The sequence below is a fragment of the Zootoca vivipara genome, chromosome Z (assembly GCF_963506605.1).
Source record: "Zootoca vivipara chromosome Z, rZooViv1.1, whole genome shotgun sequence".
Taxonomy (NCBI): Eukaryota; Metazoa; Chordata; class Lepidosauria; order Squamata; family Lacertidae; genus Zootoca; species Zootoca vivipara.
Window position 1 is genome coordinate 28798709 of NC_083294.1, and position 21789 is coordinate 28820497.

The 21789-nt window shown below is 42.5% G+C and overlaps 1 protein-coding gene across 3 annotated transcripts in view; it reads right to left on the bottom strand.

Annotated features, from left to right (window-relative positions):
* Positions 1-21789, bottom strand: part of CHM (CHM Rab escort protein) — a 69721-nt gene that overhangs the window by 14509 nt on the left and 33423 nt on the right. For all 3 annotated transcript variants that reach the window (XM_060270452.1, XM_060270451.1, XM_035113845.2), the window contains 2 exons: positions 11545-11622; positions 3336-3440 (listed from right to left, as the gene is read on the bottom strand). In XM_060270452.1, coding sequence (XP_060126435.1) covers positions 3336-3440; positions 11545-11622 — 183 coding nt within the window. The remainder of the gene's footprint in view (positions 1-3335; positions 3441-11544; positions 11623-21789) is intronic.

Sequence of the window (21789 nt, forward strand, 5' to 3'; positions counted from 1 at the left end):
TGCATGTTTTGTTCTATATTGAGATATACATAGAAAGCTACCTTATAGAGTCAGGCCATTGGTTCTAGCTCAGTACTTGTCTATACCAGGTGCGAGGAACATTTCACCTTCCAGATGTTGCTGAACAACTCTCATCACCCCTGGTCATTGGCTACACTAGCTGCAGCTGATGTGAGTTGCATTTCAGCAACATCTGAACAGCCAATGGTTCTCCAGGGGGTTTACACTGATTGATAATAGTTCTTCAGGGTTTCAAAAAAGGGACATTCCGAAGCTTACCTGGAGATTGAACCTGGGACCTTCTGCAGGCAAAGCAAATGCTCTACCACTGAGCTACAAACCTTGCCCTGAATCGTTCCTGGGCTTGTGACTCTGCCTACCTACGCTAGCCTTCATTTTCCTCTCATCAGGAATGACTAGAAAGACTCCCAGGCTATAGATTTGATTGGTCAACAACAGCACTCACTGGTTTTTGGCATCGGGATCATGATTATGGTTCCTCGGGCTCACTACAAAGTGGCTTTCAGCTCAGCTCTGCCATCAATGAAGTGTGTACGGATAGCATCTTGCCAATGTTAGTGAAAAACAAGCAGCACAACAGAACTGAAGGGGGGCGGAGGATGTGTGATTATCTGGCAATCAACATGGTGTTTCTCAAAAGACACATCGGACCAAGCTTCCTTATTAGATAAAATAATGGGTTGCATAGGCAAGGGGAAGTTATACCTCTGTAATTAAGATTCTTGGACTTCAAGCCAGAATTTTGATCTAGTTCCATGTTTTCTTTACTGAAGAGACTGAAACCACTGCCGGGGGGGGTGGGGGGGTGGATCATGTAATGTGATGAGCTTGAAATTGGCTGAAGAAGTGCACATAAAGGAGGAGTGTGCAAAGGAGGAGTAATAAACAGCCTTATGACAGACTGGAAATGGAGACTTCTGCATGGATCAATAGTGGCTATCACATTATTGGATATCTTCATCTACAACGAGGATGAAGAATGAAGTGTATGTACCACATTTGTAAGAAATCCTGTTTCTCACAGCAGCCAGCCAAATGCTTTGGGAAAGCCCACAAGCAGGAGGTAAGTGAAACAGGCCTCTCCTGCTGTTTTTTCCTCAGTAACTGGTATTCAGAGGCATTTTGCTTGACTTCCTCCTGGAGTTTATCTGTAAGACCTTAATGGCTACAAGGTTCAATAAATTTAATTGGGTTTTTTTTAAAAAAAGAAAAGACTAAGGTAAGTTTTCAGAAAGCAAGGGGCTCTTTTTTTATTTGGACATCACAATGCATTCAAAAAGAGCCCTGAGGCACCAGACCAAAGACCCACCTAGTCCAGCATCTCCATAGTGGCCAACCAGATGCTTTCCCTCATTCTTGCCTCTCAGCAACTAGTACAAGGCATGGTGCCTCCAGATGCAGAGGCAGCATGTCTATGAATACCAGTTCCTGGGGGACAACAACAGGTGAGGGCTACTGCCCTCACAGCCCACTGGTGGGCTTCCCAGAAGCATCTGATCAGCTGTTACTGAGAGAGTAAGGCTCTTACTAGGTCCTTATCACTCCACTGTTTGCTTGCTATCCCAAAAGCATGAGAAGCAGCAGCTAGACTCTTGGTTCTTGTTTCAGCTCTTCAAAGTAATGTTTGAAGCTGACCTAAAGTTCAAGCAATGATTGAAACTTTCCTTATAAATAGAGACAGTGAGCTGACATAGAAGGAAAGTGGAGGGAAGTACCATTCCTTTAATTACCTTGTTTTGGTTAAATACCTTCTGAAGCATCCAGTATTAGCCATTGAGAGAGAGAGGAGACTGGATCAAACAGGCCATTGGCTTGACCCTCAAGAGCACTATGGCAGCTTTTTAACATTCTTAAATAGCCATTAGCTGGCTACTAATTGCCTCAGCAAAGGTTAATGGCATAAATGAAGCAGAGACAGGGAGGGGGTGAGGGAATAGGTGTAAAATGCAGGAAAGTTCAATTCTTTGTGACTTCAAGAGGCATCTGAGCTACTCTCCTGGGTAACTGGTCCAGAACCTGAACAAGGACACAAATGCCAGGGCGAATTGCAATATAATACAGAAGAGTTTTTTCCCTTAGCTGGTGGGCCAAGTCCCACGTTTTTTGTCAAAGCTTAAAGACAAATGCTCAGGGAGGTCTGAGTTTCCCTGTCTGAAATCAAACATTTAGGTAAAAGCTGCAACTGCTAATAGCCTCACCAAGGAAAGAAAACAGGTACAGATATAAGTATCTGCCTTTCCCAATCCACCTCTTCACCAGTTTACACATATGCATTTCCTCGGGAGATTCTATAAGCCCTGCTTTCAAGCCAGTTTTGGCACACAGTACTTTGGTTTGGAGATCTTGATATAAACCATTGTTTTGTTCTGATAATGTACTGTAGCAGGCATTAAAGGTAAAGGGGCCCCTGACCATTAGGTCCAGTCGTGACCGACTCTGGGGTTGCGACGCTCATCTCTTGTTATTGGCAGAGGGAGAATGCGCACAGCTTCCAGGTCATGTGGCCAGCATGACAAAGCCGCTTCTGGCAAACCAGAGCAGCACACAGAAACGCCGTTTACCTTCCCGCCGGAGCGGTACCTATTTATCTACTTGCACTTTGCACTGCTTTCGAACTGCTAGGTGGGCAGGAGCAGGGACTGAACAACGGGAGCTCACTCCGTCATGGGGATTCGAACCGCCAACCTTTCTGATCAGCAAGCCCTAGGTTTAACCCACAGCGCCACCCGCGTCCCTGCAACAAGCATTAGGCTTGCATTGATCACCCACAGAACAACTGTAAGGAGGAATTCTGCAGCTTTCAGTTCCATTTTATATTAACCACAGTTAGCTATGTCATCTGTACCCCAAACTGCAGTTAATATTAAAATGGATTGTGGAAACGATACAACTTCAAGTTTATGAAGCTTGCTTACTTCAGCTAACCATAGCTAAGATTAACCACAGTTTAGGGTTCAGATAATATGCTAAAGAGCAGTTTAAGTGGAACCTTCTTCTGGAGGAGTAAGAGCTAGCCTCATTCAACACCATGGTTTGATGTTATGCCTGAATGAATGCAGTGCCTCTTGGGGCATGACTACACATAATTTATTAAGAAGGAGGGTGTCTCCAGTGCATGTATGCACAAGAGTAGCGAGTTAGGGAGTGGAACAGAAAATGAAGACATATGTAGGTCATCTGTACATAGCTTGCATTCATTGTTCACATAGCACTATGTGACAACTGAATACCTGGAATGGGTGATTGTAATCTTTAAGGCTGGCAGAAAGGGGCATGAAATACCTATTAGGCTTCTCTTCTGTCTTAATACGTACCTGTAGGACACATTTGCACAGGTTTCCTCTGAAAAGTAACTATCTTCCACAACAAAATAGCTGGCACTTATTCTTTGACCAAAATGATCAATGACTGCCTTGCACCTGTTAAGAGAAAGATGGACAGATAGAGGGGAAATCATTTCCTTTTGACAGGCATATTTATGAAAAGCAAATTGAGGAGGCCTTCATTTTATGCTTCAGGCAAGTTACTAAGCACTTTTTATTTTGAAAAGCTTTAAGAAATACAAGAGCTGGAAGGGACTCCAAAGGACACCCAATCCAGTTTGCTGGTGACGAAGGAGACATGCTGCTAGAATACCCCAGATAGTTGGCCATCCAGCTCCCGCTTAAATAATTCTAATGAATGAGAGTCCATCACCTAAGTCCTAAGGCAATCTGTTCCACAGCTGAACTGTTTGCCCCATCTGGGAATTGGTCCAAATCATCTGTGCAGCACCCCTTTAAAAATTTGAAAACAGCTCTCATATCACCTCTTAATCATCTCTTCTCCAGGCTATAGATACTTAACTCTTTCAACCTTTCTATGTCAGACTTTCAGCATAGGTTAAAGTTGACTTTTCTGATTTTAAAGCAAAATGGTTTTATTGCAAGAAATTGATTTTAGTAATTGGGCTGTTTTTACTGCTTTGTGTATTTATGATGATAATGATGATGATGTTAGCTACTTTGATTTGATTTTAGAAAAGGCAGGCAATAGCTTATGTTTTATTTATTATAAAATAATAAATAAAACAAATGCAAGTCCCATTCAATGGGCCTAATTATTTCTCCCTGAATTTGCCCAATCACTATGTTATAAATATAACCTACTGAAGAGAAATAATTAATGTATTAGAACATTTGATTCATCTTGGCCGTGGCAAAGTTTCTTTCAGTAGTCATACGAATCAAAGATCAACATATCCATTATTGAACAAATAACGCTTTGGTCTCCCTTCCCTGGGGGGTTGTCTGTATGAATCTGCATTTTATTCTGAATCCATGTTATGGGTTGTCATGGGTTGTTGGACTGCAACAACAACAACAACAACAACAACAATTGATACATCGTTTCACAATGTCATACTCCATCATTTTGGAAGAGGCTCCTCTTTGAACACCTCTACCATGTACACTGTTTAGCAATACAGGCAGCTTCATTGGGGGTAAATGGGACACTGCCCCACCAGCCTCAGTCTGCCCTCAAGCAGCCTTCACCTGCCTGCCATCTTAATTACAACCTGTCCAAGAGAAAACACTGACTGGCAGCTTCCTCCTCCTCCTCCATCTGTGCTGTAGAACTCAGCAGCAAGGAGGATGGGGACAAAACGAGAATGAGTTGGCTGTGCCTGTCGTTGGCTCTGGCTCCACCTACTGTTGGCCTCCTGCCCTACAAATCCAGTTGGGCACCACTCACCACTGCAGCTATGACAGCTTTGTGATCAAGGGTTTTTCTAAATCTTTCTATATAAATAATTGAAATCATCTAAATAAATAAGTATGAGGTAGGGGGACACGAGACCGTCTTGGTCTTGAATCCCATCCCCAGAGTCACTCACCTGGCACTGTCCTGTGATCCTTCAGATGCCTCATTGTTCACTGAAGCCTTTGAAAGTTTTTAAAAGTTCTGAGTTTTAGCGCAACCTGCCATTTTAAATTGGGCAGCTTTATTTGTTCATTGTAAAACTGCAGAAAAAGACTATCTCATTGGAAAAGCGCCCTGGGGGACTGTGGTGTCGAAAGATGGCATATAAATACAGAAAACCAAGAAATAACTTAAACCGAATTGGGCAGACATATAGGATCATCTATTCAGCTTGCAACGTTACCCTGATTTAATTTTAACTTTTTTAAAAAGATCACTTTAGAGTTGCTCATTTAAATGCTGCTAACAAACAGCTTGGTCAAGCTGGCACAGTTCATATTTAATTATAAGCTATTCTATTGTTTATGAAACAATTTCTCCCCTCTCTCTGAATATTCCAGTGGGAAGAGTGGAGGTTGATTAAATGTCATGTTGCAGCACTCAAAATAAGCAAAAAAGCAAGTCACTAGTTCTTTATTTCCCCACTTTTTTCCCTTTTCTCCTTCATTCAGTGATGCTTAACAAGTCGGACATACAGTAAGGTTTTATCCAAAAAATAGGAAGGGATAGTATATGCACACATCTTTTAATACTGATTTCTACTTTTACTTCAAAAGGGATGATCAGCAGAAGAATTCTTTCTAGTGCCACGTTCAAATAAGGAAAACACTTATGCAATGACATTATCAGGTCTTTGTCATCTGATATGTTAGGACAATGAATCATACAGAACCCTCCATTGACCTTCTTCAATGTGTCTAGATAAAAGGATGAAAATTAGAATCCATCTCCTTGCCAAGTGCCACCAGTTATAAATGTACTTTATAGGGCTCATTATCCAAACTAATGGACTAAGGGCGACATCCTTGAAATGGACTTACCAGCACTGACAAAGCCACTATGCAATATTTCAGGAAAGATATGTAAATTACAGTGTTTGCTATATCTTTTTTTTACTATGGAAATATAAATTTACATTTGTCACATCTCTTCAGTTGGAGGCCGGGATTGTTTCATTGGAAAACGCACTTAAAACTGTGCTAGAAGTAAAATGCGGGCAATTATTTTTAATGTAAGGCCTGCTCAAAATATACAGACGTAAATTAAAATACCTTAAATCTTATCAAATGGAGCCACATAAGCAAGATCTATGCAGCATAAAAGAACTGAGACACAAAATTAAAAAGGAAAGGAAGCTTATAGGGAGCGGAAATTCAATTTTCGTCCCCCTAAAGGCAAAAGTCATGAGGAGATTCTCATTCACAAGCAAAGCAGGCAACAAATTTGATGGGTATCCAGTGGCATTAGCAAAACGAAACAAACCCACCCCCCTTATTTTAACTAGAATAATGCTGTATATGGAAAAAACTTTTTTCTCCTATTTCCCTCCTCAGCATCTTGTTTAAGATATAAAGCCACACACCCTCACTTATTGGGGCACGTAAACATAATCTATAATAATCTAGGGCTCTGTGGCTTGGAGAGATAATTAAGAGACAAGACAGGACTGCTAAACTTATAAACTGTGTGTGTGGAACCTCTGGCCCTCCAGATGTTGCTGAACTCCAACACCCACAATCCCTAGCCATTGGCTATGCTTGCTGGGGCTGATTGGAGTGGTAGTCCAGCAACACCGGGAGGGCAAAAGATTCCTCACACCTGCTGTAAATCTTGATCTACTATGTGCCTCACACGGCCATTTCTTAGGGCCATGGGAGCTCTAACGCTCCTAGGGCTCTGTGGAAGCAAGGGCTTCCACATTCACTTCAATGGAAGAAAATGTTCCAGTTTCCTTTTGTATTTGTAATTCACTCCTGCCATTAAAATTAATGGGGCAGACCAGACATGTGGGATGTTCCATGCTCTCACAGTGAAACACATATGGAGACAAATATTAGGGGTAGGGGTAGATGTACATGGAGCTTCAGTCTCTCTCTCTCTCTCTCTCTCTCTCTCTCTCTCTCTCTCTCTCTCTCTCTCTCTCTCTCTTTCTGATGCTGGGAAAAGCTCTTGTGTGCCTTGAGCTTGTAGTGCTCAACATCATTTCTGAGAATGAGATGACCCACCTAGAAAAGAGCTCCATGTGTTGCTTTGGTACACCCCCAAAATTTTCAACCCATGGCAGGAAAATTAGGAAAGAAACAATACTTGTGGGATTCTGATCTTCCATTAATGCTAGTCCTCAAGATGCCTTCTACCTTTTGTCATTTTGCATGAAAGCAATATGATGCAGTTCATATAAAAAGGTTATGATTACTTTACTTAATCTCAGGAAGTGCCATTCCATTGCTTCCATTTTATGTCAGCTTCAGTGATTTAATGGCAGAGAAACTGCAGGACATGCCTTGCACAGAGTTAAATCTTTGTGACAAGAGCATTCTTTCTTAGCGTTCCTGTAATCTGTCACATGACATCCTCTAAAAAAATGGAAGTTATGCTTCAAAATAATAAGCGTTACACTGAAGGTAACCAGGCAAACATTTTTTTTCATTTCCTTTGCTATAAGCCACCTTTTCCCAGTATCTCATTGAAGACCTAAAGGTAAAGGGACCCCTGACCATTAGGTCCAGTCGTGACCGACTCTGGGCTTGAGGCGGTCATCTCGCATTATTGGCCGAGGGAGCCGTCGTACAGCTTCCAGGTCATGTGGCCAGCATGACTAAGCTGCTTCTGGTGAACCAGAGCAGCACACGGAAACGCCGTTTACCTTCCCGCTGTAGCGGTTCCTATTTATCTACTTGCATTTGCACTGCTTTCGAACTGCTAGGTTGGCAGGAGCAGGGACCGAGCAACGGGAGCTCACCCTGTTGTAGGGATTCGAACCGCCGACCTTCTGATCGGCAAGCTCTAGGCTCTGTGGTTTTACCCACAGTGCCACCCGCATCCCAAGACCTAATCTTGAAGACCTAATCTTACCCAAATCTGCTCTGCCCAAACCTAAGAATGAACTTTTGGATCAGAAATATATATACACACAAAATCAATCTATAAAGCAGCCTAAACACAGTTAGCTCCATATTAGCATGTAAGGAAGTTTTCAGACACTAGGGAAACAGTCCCCCCCCCTTTCTGAATGTGAATAGGCCACAAATAGGCACAGTATTCATGGCTAGTAACCACTCCAAACCAAGTGAATGGGCAGTAAAATGGCAAATGCAATTCAGTGACAACAAGTGTAATGTTGTGCATATTCATTTCACATGCACTTGTGGGGTTTGAACTGATGGTGACGGGCCAGGACAAGAACTTGGAGTCATAGTAGATAGCTCAATGAAAATGTCAGCTCAGTGTATGACGGTGACTAAAGAGGCAAATTCCATGCTAGGAAAAGAATTGAAAATAAAACTGCCGACACAATAATCCCTTTATACAAATCTATTCTGCAACTGCATTTGGAATACAGTACTGTGTGTGGTTCTGGTTTCCTTGCCATAAAAAGGATGTTTTAGAGTTGGAAAAAGGCTCAGAAAAGCGCGAGCAAAATGAGCAGAGGGGTGGAGTGACTCCCCTATGAGGAAAGGTTGCAGCATTTGGGACTTTCAAGTTTAGAGAAAAGGTGAGTAAGAGACAACATGGTAGAAGTCTATAAAATTATGCATGGCATGGAGAAAGTGAATAGTGAAAAGTTTATGTCTCACACACATAAAACCAGAACTCAGAGACATCCAATGAAGCTGAATGCTGGGGGATTAAAGAGAGATAAAAGAAAGTATTTTTTTTCCCATGCAGTGCATAGATGAACTATGGAACTCACTCCCACGGGAGGCAGTGGGATAGACAACTTGGATGGCTTTAAAAGAGAATTAGACCAATTCATGGAGAAGGTAATCAATGGCTACTAGCCATGATGGCTATGCTCTGCCTCCTCAGTTGAAGGTAGCAATGTTTATGAATACCAGTTGCTAGAAACTGCAGGAGGAGAGAGTCCTTTGTGCTCGAATCCTGTTTGCAGGTTTCCCACAGGCATCAGGCTGGCCACTGTGAAAAGATGCTGCTGAACAAGACATGCCATTAACATGGGTGGATTGATCTGTGAGGCTGATGTGGCATCATCCTCTTCTTTTCAGTCTCCCCGCTTCCATGTGGGGAGCTGGCCAGATACTCATCTTACCCCAACCCTCGTAGGCCAACTGTAACAGGTGGGTGGAGTCATCCACCTGCCAATCACCTGATGTCATTATGACAGGGGACAACTTCAGAGGGGTTAACTTTCAGTGTCAATTGAGATTGAGCTTCTTTGAAGGCATACTATCAGTGCCAGCTGTCACTAACAGCACAGCTTCAAAGTACCCCTTTCAAGCCCATTTGCATTCAAACCACACCTGCAAATAGAGAGGAAAAACATCAACTTGCAAGCACAGCAATGGACTTCTAAAGCATGCTGTTAGGCAAGGGCTTTGCAAGTACTAACTATCGGCTGATCACTGGCCCTTGCAAAGGCCTTGCCTAGCACAGCACACTTAAAGGAGGCTGCTGGAACAACTAATCAGTGGTGACTACAAACCCACATTTGCTTCCCTGCACCCGACATCATATATGACACAAACAGTAAGCAATCTTCCTTTCCCCCATCTTCAACGGGACAAAAGAGCATAAGAACGGCTTGTTGGATCAGGCCAAATGCCTATCTAGTCCAGCATCATGTTCTCAAAGCAGCTGACAAAATGACCCAATGGGAAGCCTGCAAGCAAAACTAGGGTCCAACAACACTCTCCCCACTTGTGATCCTCACCAACTGGAGGATGTGCTGCTTCCAACAGTGGAGGTAGAAGAAAGCTATTAGGGGCTCCTAAAGTGGAAGGTTGGGATAGAAATTTAACAAATTTTTAAAATCTAAACAAACACTTTAATAACCATTGACAACCTTATTTCCCGTGCATTTGTCTAATCCTCTTTAAAGCCATCTAAACTGATGGCCATCTCAACCTATTTCACTGTCCTTCTCTTGAGTTGTAGGTGGAAACAACTAGCAAAATCAATCCAGTCACTGCCATGTGGATCACGTTTGTAGAAATCTTAATTGTATGGGTGCATGGGTGACTGAATATACACGGAATCATAGAACTGTAGAGTTGGAAAGGACCCTGAGAGTCTTCTTGTCCAAACCCCTGCAATGCAAGAATCTCAACTTAAGCATCTATGACAAACGGCCATCCAACCTCATAAACCTTCAAAGAGAGTCCACCATCTCCTGAGGGATGCGAGGAGACTGGGTCTTACATACATATGTGGTGGTTTTGCAAATCTGTTTACCAATTTTTGGTTCTGGTATTTAAAGAATTGAATTTAATATACAAAACAGGCCTACAACCTTCCCCTCAACTTGGTTTACTTGGAATAAAGGACATGTCTAATCCACCAATTGCTCATAAAAGTCCTTATACCACTGGTCTGTCTAAGCCACTACTGCCAATGCTTGCCGGCATTAGTTGTCCAAGGTCCTAGGCAGACATCTCTCTTGGTCCTGCAAACCTCATATCCTTTAACTAGATGTGGGGGAGGGGACAGTGTTGGCAAAGGCTATTTCTACAGGTGAAGACTATCTAAGCAGAACATCAGAGGTCACTGAACTTTTCATTGCCTTACTCCCTGAGCTGTCAGTTTTTCCAGTATATTTTCAGTAACTGGAGATAAAACCTGGGACCTGCCACACACAAAGCATGTAGTACCACTGGACTACTCTCTCTCCTTAACTGATGGTTGTTGCATTTAGCTGGCAGGCTATCAAGCAAGCAAATTGTGCATGAGTTGCTCTTGCTTAATTAAGTAGGGTTGGGGGAAGGCTAGCTTGTAGTACATCACACACACACTGAGGAGCATTTAGTCACAATTCTAGCCAACATATGCAGATACTGTGTGTGATTCAGACTAAGCTATGCTTAAAGTGGACCTACTGAGATCAGTGAGCTTTATGTTCATTACGGCAGATGTTCCACTGATTTCGGGAGGTCTCTTCTAAGCATAAGTCTGGATCCAATACATTCTTTCTAATAGACCCTTTCACAGGAGTGAATTCCATTCCCACAGCAAAAAAAAAAAAATCAGCCAATTTTGATCCAACTTTTTAAAAAGTTGCCCAGAGGCCCGATACTATTGTAAAAAGAATTCATCCTACAGTAAGAGGGCAGCATAGTTTATGACAACAATCTACCTAAAAACTCATTAAAGCCTTTTCTCTTAGAGTGACATGCATTATCAGCAAAGATTAATCTGATGAGTCTTTGGGTGAGCTTCATTTTTAAAAATGCAATAACAGAGGGCTTTGTTGTCATCTGATGAAAATCAATTAGAGTAGGTAAGGCCACAAGGAAAACTAACATCACTCATCACCAGACCCCCGGCAACCGAAATGATTTGTCTTCCAAGCTTGGGTGATCAGGAAGGAGGCTGCAGTAATATCGCAGGGAAATTAATTTAGTTTCTATATTCTAAACCCACTTTCCTTGTTCTGGAGGACCTATACACAAATTACTTTTAATCAAGGTTGATGTGTTATTAATACCAAGGAAGATCTTTGAAGAACCATTTTTAAAAAATTGACTCCAGCATTTTTCATCTTGCAGTTCTGTGTATATATATTTATATAAAAAGGAGAGAAAGGTTAATTCTTGCTAGCCTTACCTTCTAGTTTCTTTGTCCACCACAAGGCACTGCACAGGATGGCGGAGACAATAGACACCACCAAATACAGCACACATCCTAGAAGAACATCAGAAAAAACAAACAAAAAAAATGAGGGGTGAGGTGTGAATAAATTTCAATTCCCAGACCCTCCGAGTGTCCCTATTTTCTAGGGATGTCCCTGATTTAGAGAAGCCGGCCTGGTTTCTGATTTGATCCCGGAATGTTCCGCTTTTCCTTAGGACATCCCTATTGTCACTAGAGAAATGTTGGAGGATACAGAGTTATCTGACTCCCGAGCCATCTGAAGACAATCCTGTATAGGGAAGGTTTTTTAAATGTTAATAATAAGGATAATTTTATTATTTATACCCCGCCCATCTGGCTGGGTTTCTCCAGTCACTCCAGGCGGCTCCCAACAGAGGACTAAAAACAGAATAAAATTTCAAACATTTAAAACTTTCCTAAACAGGGCTGCCTTCAGATGTCTTCTAAAAGTCAGATAGTTGCTTATTTCCTTGACATCTGATGGGAGGGCATTCCACAGGGCAGGCGCCACTACCGAGAAGGCCCTCTGCCTGGTTCCCTGTAGCTTTGCTTCTCGCATTGAGGGAACTGCCAGAAGGCCCTCGGAGCTGGACCTTAGTGTCTGGGCTGGATGATGGGGGTGGAGACGCTCCTTCAGGTAAAGTGGGCCGAGGCTGTTTAGGGCTTTAAAGGTCACCAACACTTTGAATTGTGCTCGGAAACATACTGGGTGCCAATGTAGGTCTTTAAGGACTGGTGTAATAAGGTCTCGGCGGTCACTACCAGTCACCAGTCTGGCTGCCACATTCTGGATTAGTTGTAGTTTCCAGGTCACCTTCAAAGGTTGCGCCACGTAGAGCGTATTGCAGTAGTCCAAGCGAGAGATAACTAGAGCATGCACCACTCTGACAAGACAGACTGCGGGCAGGGAGTGTCTCAGCCTGTGTACCAGATGGAGCTGGTAGACAGCTGCCCTGGTCACAGAATTGACCTGTGCCTCCATGGACAGCTGTGAGTCCAAAATGACTCCCAGGCAGCGCACCTGGGAGCGCTCCCAGGCAGCGCACCAGGGAGTCCCCCACACCTGCTCGCCCCATGTCCCCCAAAACGAGTACTTCTGTCTTGTGAGGATTCAACCTCAATCTGTTAGCTGCCATCCATCCTCCAACTGCCTCCAGGCACTCACACAGGACCTTCATTGCCTTCACTGGTTCTGATTTGAAAGCGAGGTAGAGCTTAATTTTTAATGTTTTATTATGTTTTTACATATTTTGGAAGCAGTCCAGAGTGGCTGGGGCAACCCAGTAAGATGTGTGGGGTATAAATAGTAAAATCATCATTATGAAATGGGACGTCCCTATTTTCATCGGAGAAATGTTGGCTAGCATGACTTCTATCTTCTCTAAAAAAGGTAGCTTGCAATGATTCAAAATAATTCATGATGTACGTTATGTGACTAAAGCCACATGAAGGCCACAATCCTATGCATGCTTTCCTAGCAGTAAGCTCCATGGAACAGAGTGGGACTTGTTTCTGAGTAAATGTGTTAAGGACTGCAGTGCAAATGCAAATTTGCATCTTACTAGACTTCTTAAGAAACCATCCCTTGATGGGAATATAGAGCTTATTTAATATTTCATTTATTCATTTATTCATTTATTTTTACAATAATTTGTTTATGGATTTTTTTTACAAAACAAAGCTGAGCAAGGCCCAAGAAACAGGCAAGGATTCACTAACCATCTCAACCCGTCAAACCTCCCCAGCCACCCCACCAAACCCCTGCCTCTCCCCCACCCTGCCCCTGCAATCCAATCAACATTATCCATGCACCTTTTAATAGCAGTTCATTTCAGATGGAGCTGCTCGCACGCCATAATAAAACGGGCTGGCCAAGATAACTTTGCCATATACTTTGCTCCTCTCTGCTACCAGAATAAATCTAACCCTAAAATAGCATTCCTCTACTAATATTTCTGATTTTATAAAAGGAAACGAAAATCAGACCCATTCATAAGTGATCAAGACACGTGGATGATGTCTTTTAAAAAATGAGCCAAACAATTCTCTCTCAGTTGAGAGCAAGGTCACAAAACGGGGGAAGGGAGTTAAAATACAGTAGCTAAGAAACTGAACACACACAAGAGAATGCTCAGGAGAAACCAAGAGGCACCAAAGAAATAAATGAGGTCCTGGTCTTCTTCTTTAAGTGTGTGTGTGTGTTCAAAAAGAATAACATTTCCATAGGAAAATCAATTAGATTTGTTTGCTCACATAACTGGCAATTAAACACAGCCAGCTAAACATGTGTGTTTATTAGACAAATGTTTGTCTAAAAACGGTAAACTAACGAATGAAGATCTAATATAGGGGTGGCCAACTCCCAAGAGACTGTGATTTACTCACAGAATTAAAAACTGGCAGTGATCTACTCCCTTTTGGGGGGTTCAAGTCAAAGTTGTTGAACTTTTTTAAGGAAGGAAGCAGACCGATTTTGGGGGGGGGATTTTCAGGTCAAAGTTGTTGAGTTTTCTCAGGGAGGAGGTAAAATGTTGAGCTTTTTTAGGGGAGCCACGGTTGTTCAGCTTCGGGGGGGGGGGGCAATGATCTACTGCAGACGTCCAGTGATCTACCGGTAGATCACAATCTACCTGTTGGACATGCCTGATCTAATAGAAGCAATGAGGCACGGTCAATTTTTCAATTAAATCAGTCCTAGAGGTTTTTATGCAGCATCTAGATGAATCAATGTGTAGAACAGATATCTAGCACAGTATTGCACTTGGAAATTTATTTAATAATAATAAACATGTGTCTGTGTATGTTTCACACACATACAGCACATATTATGCTACACTATATTACATTATTTATTGATAACTGAACTCGTTGCCCAGCCTTCCAACTGTGGAGCCCTGAGATCAGTTGCTGGAGGATGCGGGGCATAAATGAAGCACGCAAAGCTTCAGGGAAGGGCAGAATGCAAATTGCCCAGTATTTATACCAAACCTGGCAAATCCAGAGGTTTCATGTTAATCGCAAGGGCAAATATTATATATTATTTTAAAATACGTACCCTGCTTTGCAGTTCTGTGAGTTTGAGGTGGCTTACCATTAAACAACAATAAGACACCAGCATTGAACGAAAGGAGAAGTAGTATGTGAACAACTTATGCACAAAACAGCTTATTATAAAAGACTCTGGGATGGGTCACATTAAGTGGGGATCTTAATCTAATCTACTACATATTTTTGGAAAGTAGTTTGCCTGCCCACCTGTCCGATTGTTCTCTATAGGTTTGACCACCTCTTGTGATATTGTCATCAAATTCAGTACGGGGTTACCAAGGTGTAGGGAGAAGTCTTTGTTGACACTGGGTCACTAGCCACCATTTTAAATCAAGATGGTGAACCAAAATCATGACTTCACTCGGTTTGGGGCATAAGTCTGTGTCCTACTGAGGTATTGTCACCAAACTTGGCACAAGGGTTCCTAAAGTGGGTACAGTGGTCTCTGTCAATGTTTAGATGCCAGGCACTATTTTGATTCAACATGGTGGACCAAAATGTGACTCTGACATGACTTTATCCACTTTTTGGCATGATGGGTCCAAACTCAAAAGTTACATGATTCATTTAAAAATAACTTATTTTTATTTGGTGTCTACAGTCTTCTGAGTAGTGCCCAGCAACTCCCTGCTAATCTCTTAAATGGAGATCACACTGACAGACATAAAACAAAAATCCAGCAGTGTAGGGCTGCTGGCGAGTGAACAGAATCTGGGCAGGGGGTGGGCACTTGAAGTGGGCTGTGCCTGCTTCAATTCTGCAAATGGGCACTTAAGCATAGGTGGGAATCTTGCTTAACATCCCCTGTGTGTACTGCAAGGTCAGGGAACGTGGGGCCCTCCAGATGTTTCAGACTCCAGCTGACATGGCCCATGGCTGCAGAAGATGGAAACATGTGGAAAGCTACCCTGGTGTTCTGGATTTCCTGATCACTTCAATAGCAAGGGCAGCTGCCTGCCAACAACATCTTGCAGTGCAAGGAATATCAAAGGCTCCCAGAAACATATAGGGCTGTATTCAACCAAGTCCTATTCAGAGTAGACCCACTGGAATTAATGGGACTAAGCTATTCATTAATTTCCATGGGTCTAGAATTGGATACAAGCCATGGAGATCCTGGGCAGGATGCAACTAAGATGTTGCTGCTAACGGAAGCCAACACAAAGACTCCTGCTAGCTCAATGGGACTTTCACCCCCACCCTCCTTCCCATGTTGCCTCTGTGACTTCTCCAAACCTGCTCTGAAAAGTGGGGGAAACCCTCAGAACAGAGTGCAGGGGGAGGAGGGGGAAATTATTCCATCAGGCAAGCAAAATACCTGAGTTGGTGGAACTATCTCCTTAGTGCTACATTTAGCACCGCCTCCTGGATTTTTATTTGTTACAGCTTTGTCCCATGCATGTAATTTGTCCTCCTACCTAGCCTTGCAACAGTCCTATGATTTGGGTTACGTTGAGTACGGTAATCCCAGATCACCAAGTGAATTGCATGATGTAAAGTTGATTTGGTCTCCATAGCCCTTGACCAATGCTCTTGCCATGACATTTCAGTTTGTAATGAAAACAAACAATTTGCCATCTTATCTATTGACTACACCAGCACACTGATGTAGCTGTATCAGAGGGAGAGGTGAAACACCAAAGCCCTCATTACTAATTCGGTTGGGATCAACTTCTATCTGGTTCCTATGTAACACAATGTAAGAACTGGTTCCAGGTTTGCTTCTTTTCCTCTTCCCATCTCAACCTTTCTGCCTTTGTTCCATAACTATTTGATTCTATGCCAAAAAGACTGTATGTAATTGTAGTAAATATATGAAATAAGACAGGTGAAACAATTTGGAATTCTCTAATGCTCTTTAAAAGTCAAAATCTATATGAAAATCAAGCAAACTGTCTTGTCAATTTCTTATTCTACAATAGGATGATTTGGCTAGAACCAAAGTACAAGGTAACTCTGATACTATTAACCCTAATGACAGACGTTTAAACTGATTCTCCTCTAATTAACTGGCTACTGTCTCAGCCAATAATTCAGGTTTTGCTGAAAGATCGCGCCTGTTACGCACTGTGTTTCAACTTTGCCCTGGTGACATCAAACTGCATTACAGCTAAATTAACAGTTGCGAAAAATTTTGGCCTAGTAATTCCCCGCCCCCCGCCCCCAATCATCTCTAGCCTTTAAATGCCATTTCAATTCCTATCAAGCCAAGGAATCAGCAGCTGCAATTTCAAATACAGCTGCAAAACAATAGACCCCATTAATAGCTGAACTTTTGACAGCACATTCACAGTGATTTATGAGTTTGTATATAATTTGATTATTCTATTAATTCTACTGATTACTGCTGGAGCTAATACAGTGAAGGTCACTCCCTAAAATAAATCTTCATTACATTTCACAGAAAGTAACTGCCTCCAACTGGTTGTTTTCTTTAATTAAAACACTAATGTTACAAGGAAAGAAAGAGGCTTCAGGGTTACTGCATCTTTTGCCACAGGAGGACTATGCTATTGTAATGTGATGCTCCTGGACCTGAGTATTTGGGGAGGGAGTGGGGGAGGGGATGCAGATATCTATCAGATATCTTGATTTTTAACTCACCACACACACAGGCACACAGGCACACAGACATTGTTTGGATAACAAATAGGATGCCTGTGGGAATATTATATATATGTGTGTGTATATGTATGATTAGCGAGACACAGGTGGTGCTGTGGTCTAAACCACAGAGCCTAGGGCTTGCTGATCAAGTCGGCGGTTCGAATCCCCGCGGCGGGGTGAGTTCCCGTTGTTTGGTCCCAGCTCCTGCCCACCTAGCAGTTGGAAAGCACATCAAAGTGCAAGTAGATAAATAGGTACCGCTCTGGCGGGAAGGTAAACGGTGTTTCCATGCGCTGCTCTGGTTCGCCAAAAGCAGCTTAGTCATGCTGGCCACATGACCCGGAAGCTGTCTAAGGACAAACGCCGGCTCCCTCGGCCTATAGAGCGAGATGAGCGCGCAACCCCAGAGTCTTCCGCGACTGGACCTAATGGTCAGGGGTACCTTTACCGTGTGTGTGTGTGTGTGTGTGTGTGTGTGTGTGTGTGTGTGTGTATGATATCCTGGTTGTTGTTTTCAGCAAAGATCTCCAAAACGCTCACAAAAAGCAGCTGAAAGCAACAACAAAGCGCTTTTAGTTGTTCATAACACCACACAGGCATTATCTAGTTGCAGGTAGATAATTATCTAGTTACAACAACTGTGCATGGTAAGTCAGTGTTAACTACTATCAACAATATTACATGTACAGGTACTGAGAATGAGGGAGCATGGCATGCCTAAGTGCATTCAGCGACTTCATAGCAGAGATTAGATTTGAACTAATACACAGCTCGGATCACAATCACAACACGCATTTAAAGCACTTTTGTAACACTTTAAGAGTTACAAAATCAATAGCACCAAATTCTGCATCATGTTTAGGACATTTAACTGATATATTCAAAACAAGCATCCAGTTCAGCTCTGAAAACTTCAACATCTGCACGCTAGCAGCTATTTCTTAAATGCTAGAATTATTCCAAACAATGTTTCGCGAGAAGGATTTCACTGCTCAACATGGGATCGTGGAGTGCCACACTCACAAAGGACTTTGTATGCTTAGGAGGGCATGTTTCAACACAAAGGTTATTTTCAAATTAAAAGTCTTGTCCTGTCAAAACTTGAGAAATAATATGGGCAAGGACACAAAAGCATTCCATAGCTTTATTAACGACAGCGCTCACTGATCTGTGAATAACCCGAGAAGGAAAAAAAATGAAGATTATTGAGTTACTTTACCAATCTATCCATCCATCACTGGAGAACAGGGCTCAGAAGTGATGGATTATCTCACCTCACTGATGTTTGTCCCAAACTAAGGTTCTCTTCTCAAGGGAGGGGGGGCACACCAGCCAACTCCAATCACAACGGTGCTATCCACACCCTTATATCTGTCATCAATGCAAAACTAAGAATAGAAAATGCTGAAACCAAACGATTTCTTTTAACGATAAACATGCTGCTTAAAATATGAAAAAGTATTGCAAAGTTCAGAAAGTGGGAAACATAGGAAACCACCTTATGCCATGGTAGACTATTTGTTCATCTAACCCGGTACTGCCTACTCTGACTGGCAGCAGCTCTCCAGGCAGAGGTTATTTCCAGCATCTGTTACCTGATCCTTTTAACAGTGGATGTGGGAGACTGAACATGGGACCTTTAGCATGCCAAACATGTGCATCTTATCAATGATCTATAACCATCCTTGCACTTAAGCTTCAAACAAGATAGTCTGAGCTTTTTATTCCAAGCTATGAAGCCAGCTATCTTGTCTATATTCATTCACGCTTTTACCACCCAGTCCTACAGGTCTACTTCCCTTAAGATGAGAATGAGAGCTAGAGCTGTGTGTCATCACCATACAGATAACATTTCAGCCCAGAACTTTCATGCAGATGTTTAAAAAGCATGGGACGCAAGGTAGGACCACATAATAACTGTTGGATGGAGAACTCAGATGTTTCTACTAAAAGCTTTAATGCTCAAATGACAACAATACATAAGCAAAACAGGTATCAAAGGCACAGCAGGTGCAAGACATGCCTAACAAGCTAAACATTGATCCAACAAGTCACACACACCCACACCCTTGGCTCCTATTATAAACTAGTGGGACAGGTACTGCTTCAGTGCAGCAAGTGGGACGTTTCTTTGGACTGGGCAAGCAAACGGGAATACCTTTGGGTGGGCTAAACCTGAGTGGTCTCTTTGCAGTGGCATGGATCTCTCAATGTTCTAAGCAATGGAAAAGGTGTAGTCAGACTGATCAGCAGGGGCCTCCTTGGGGACTGGAGGGTCACCCAGGTCATGGACAAAGAGCAGTGCAAGGAGTTGCACTGGATCTGGAGGTGAGGCTGGCCCAGAGTGCCTGGGTGATGGCTTGCTGAATCCCTGCCTGTTGCTCTATCCTTGGGTGGTTCCACTGCAGCCAGTCCCAACCACCTGGCCCCGGTCACCAATGAGCAACTCCTCCAACATGTTTTATTGTTTTATTGATGATTTGTTAATTACAGAATATGATTTATGCTGTATTTGTGATGTTATTGTTATCTATTGTTTGTAAGCAGCTTCGGGATTCGTTTGAATGGAAAGCAGCATAGCAATACGTACAATCAATCAATCAATCAATCAAATCAAAACCATATATCATGGTAGACAGTACTGAAAGCTGCTGATAAATCCAGAAGAATTAACAGGCTCATTCTCCCACTGTTGGTCTCCCATTACAAGTTGTTTACTATGCCAACAAACCATAGTTTGATTGAAAGGGAACTGCACTATCCAAGCAGACCTTGAAGCAGAGTTGCTACAATGCTCTTGAGCACCAGAATAGAACATTTAAAACTGGCTGGTCATTACCCAAGATAGAGGGGGTCCAAAGCTGTTGTTTTGAACAAAAGCAAAAATGAAAGATTATGCACCCATTATAAAGGATTGAGAGTTTTGTTTCTGTGACCGAGCATATTTTCACATGTCATTCTATTAAGAAACCCTAGTCTGGATCCAAAGGTTCTAATCAAAACTCTTTCTGATGGAGGAAGGGAGCCTATGTAAGATCAGTGGATCTTACAAACATCCATTCATCAGAAAGAAATTGTATAGTTGTAAAACCATGGATAAAAAGCAAAATCACAAACCCAGTTTCTATTGCATAAATCTCATTCTGATAAGCTCTGAAAACAAAAATGTGAACCTCGCATATGGAAGTTACATAGTAGCATGAAAAAGAATCCCATTCACTGAGGGCAGTTTCAGAAATAAGAACCAATCTTATTCACTCAAGGGACTACCACAGTTCTAGTGAGCCTTGTAGAGTTTATGCAGAATTCACTCAGAATGGAAGGATATGACTTACAAATGTCTTTGAATCATTCACATAAATATGCATACCTGCCATTTATAACAGTAGCCTTGATGAGAACACACAGGGTAACTGACTGCAAGAAACGCTTAAGAGGGTTACATTAAAACAGAATATGAAGAGATGGTTAGAAATCACAGGACAAGTGACACCTTATTCTGATAACCTGGCGATAAAAATTGTAGGGTATGATGTATAGGCAGAGATGTTACCACTTGGAAGACTGACTGAACACTAATCCTAGAAGTCTTAGAAACGCTGCTTAGAATTAGCAACACAAGCTGGGGCAAAGGTGGTCCTGTACATAAGAAACAGAATCATTACAAGTTGAGATCTTTAAATAATGAAGTGGCTACCTTCCAAGTTAATTGATCGTGCGCTAAGAGACCATTTTAAACAAATATTTTTAATTTTTAATGCAAGACAATTACCTTCTTACCAGACACAGCACCAACATGCTTAAACAGCTGCCAAGAGCCCATCACTGCTGCCAGGAGTGCCCGGGTCTCCCTTTTCTGGCACTCCAATAAGTGCCAGGCAGCCACCATTGTGATTGCCTACGATGTCCCTGATGCTATGTCACTCTGGTGCACCACAGGCAATCAGAACCGCAGCAGCCTAGCATTCATTGTAGAAGCACCACTGCTGCCACCCTCCTGGTCCTCTAGTAGGCCTCACCTTACCTGCCCTTCATGTCTGGTGGAAAGAAATAGGAGGAGGACAGGGGCTGGCTGGCTGGTGACATGAGAGACGCACCAGAGGACCCCCTTCAACCTAGAGCTACTTGCCCTTCCTCCAAGGAGTTGCCAAATGGCAGTACAGCCTCTCAGCCACTGGAACCTACTTAATTAAAAAGCAGCTCCATATATTCCTGGGTCAGGATCCATATAGCGCAACAATGTCTATATTGGCTGGTAGCAGCACTTCAGGCTTTCAGACAAGAGTCTTTTCCAGCCCTACTACATACAGATGCTGGGACTTTGGGCATGCAAAGCTGATGCTCTATCTCTGAGCTGCGCCGCTTTCCCAAAGCACCCTTTAAAATCGGTTAGGGCAGTGATTTTCAAACTTTTCCTCTGGGCCACTTGAAAGCTGCCATGGGTCTTGACATGCCACTTAAAAATACACACACCTTTTGTTGTTATCCAAATCAATGAACTTACATAAGTCATATCTTAAATGATTGTAGTCTTGCTGTTCT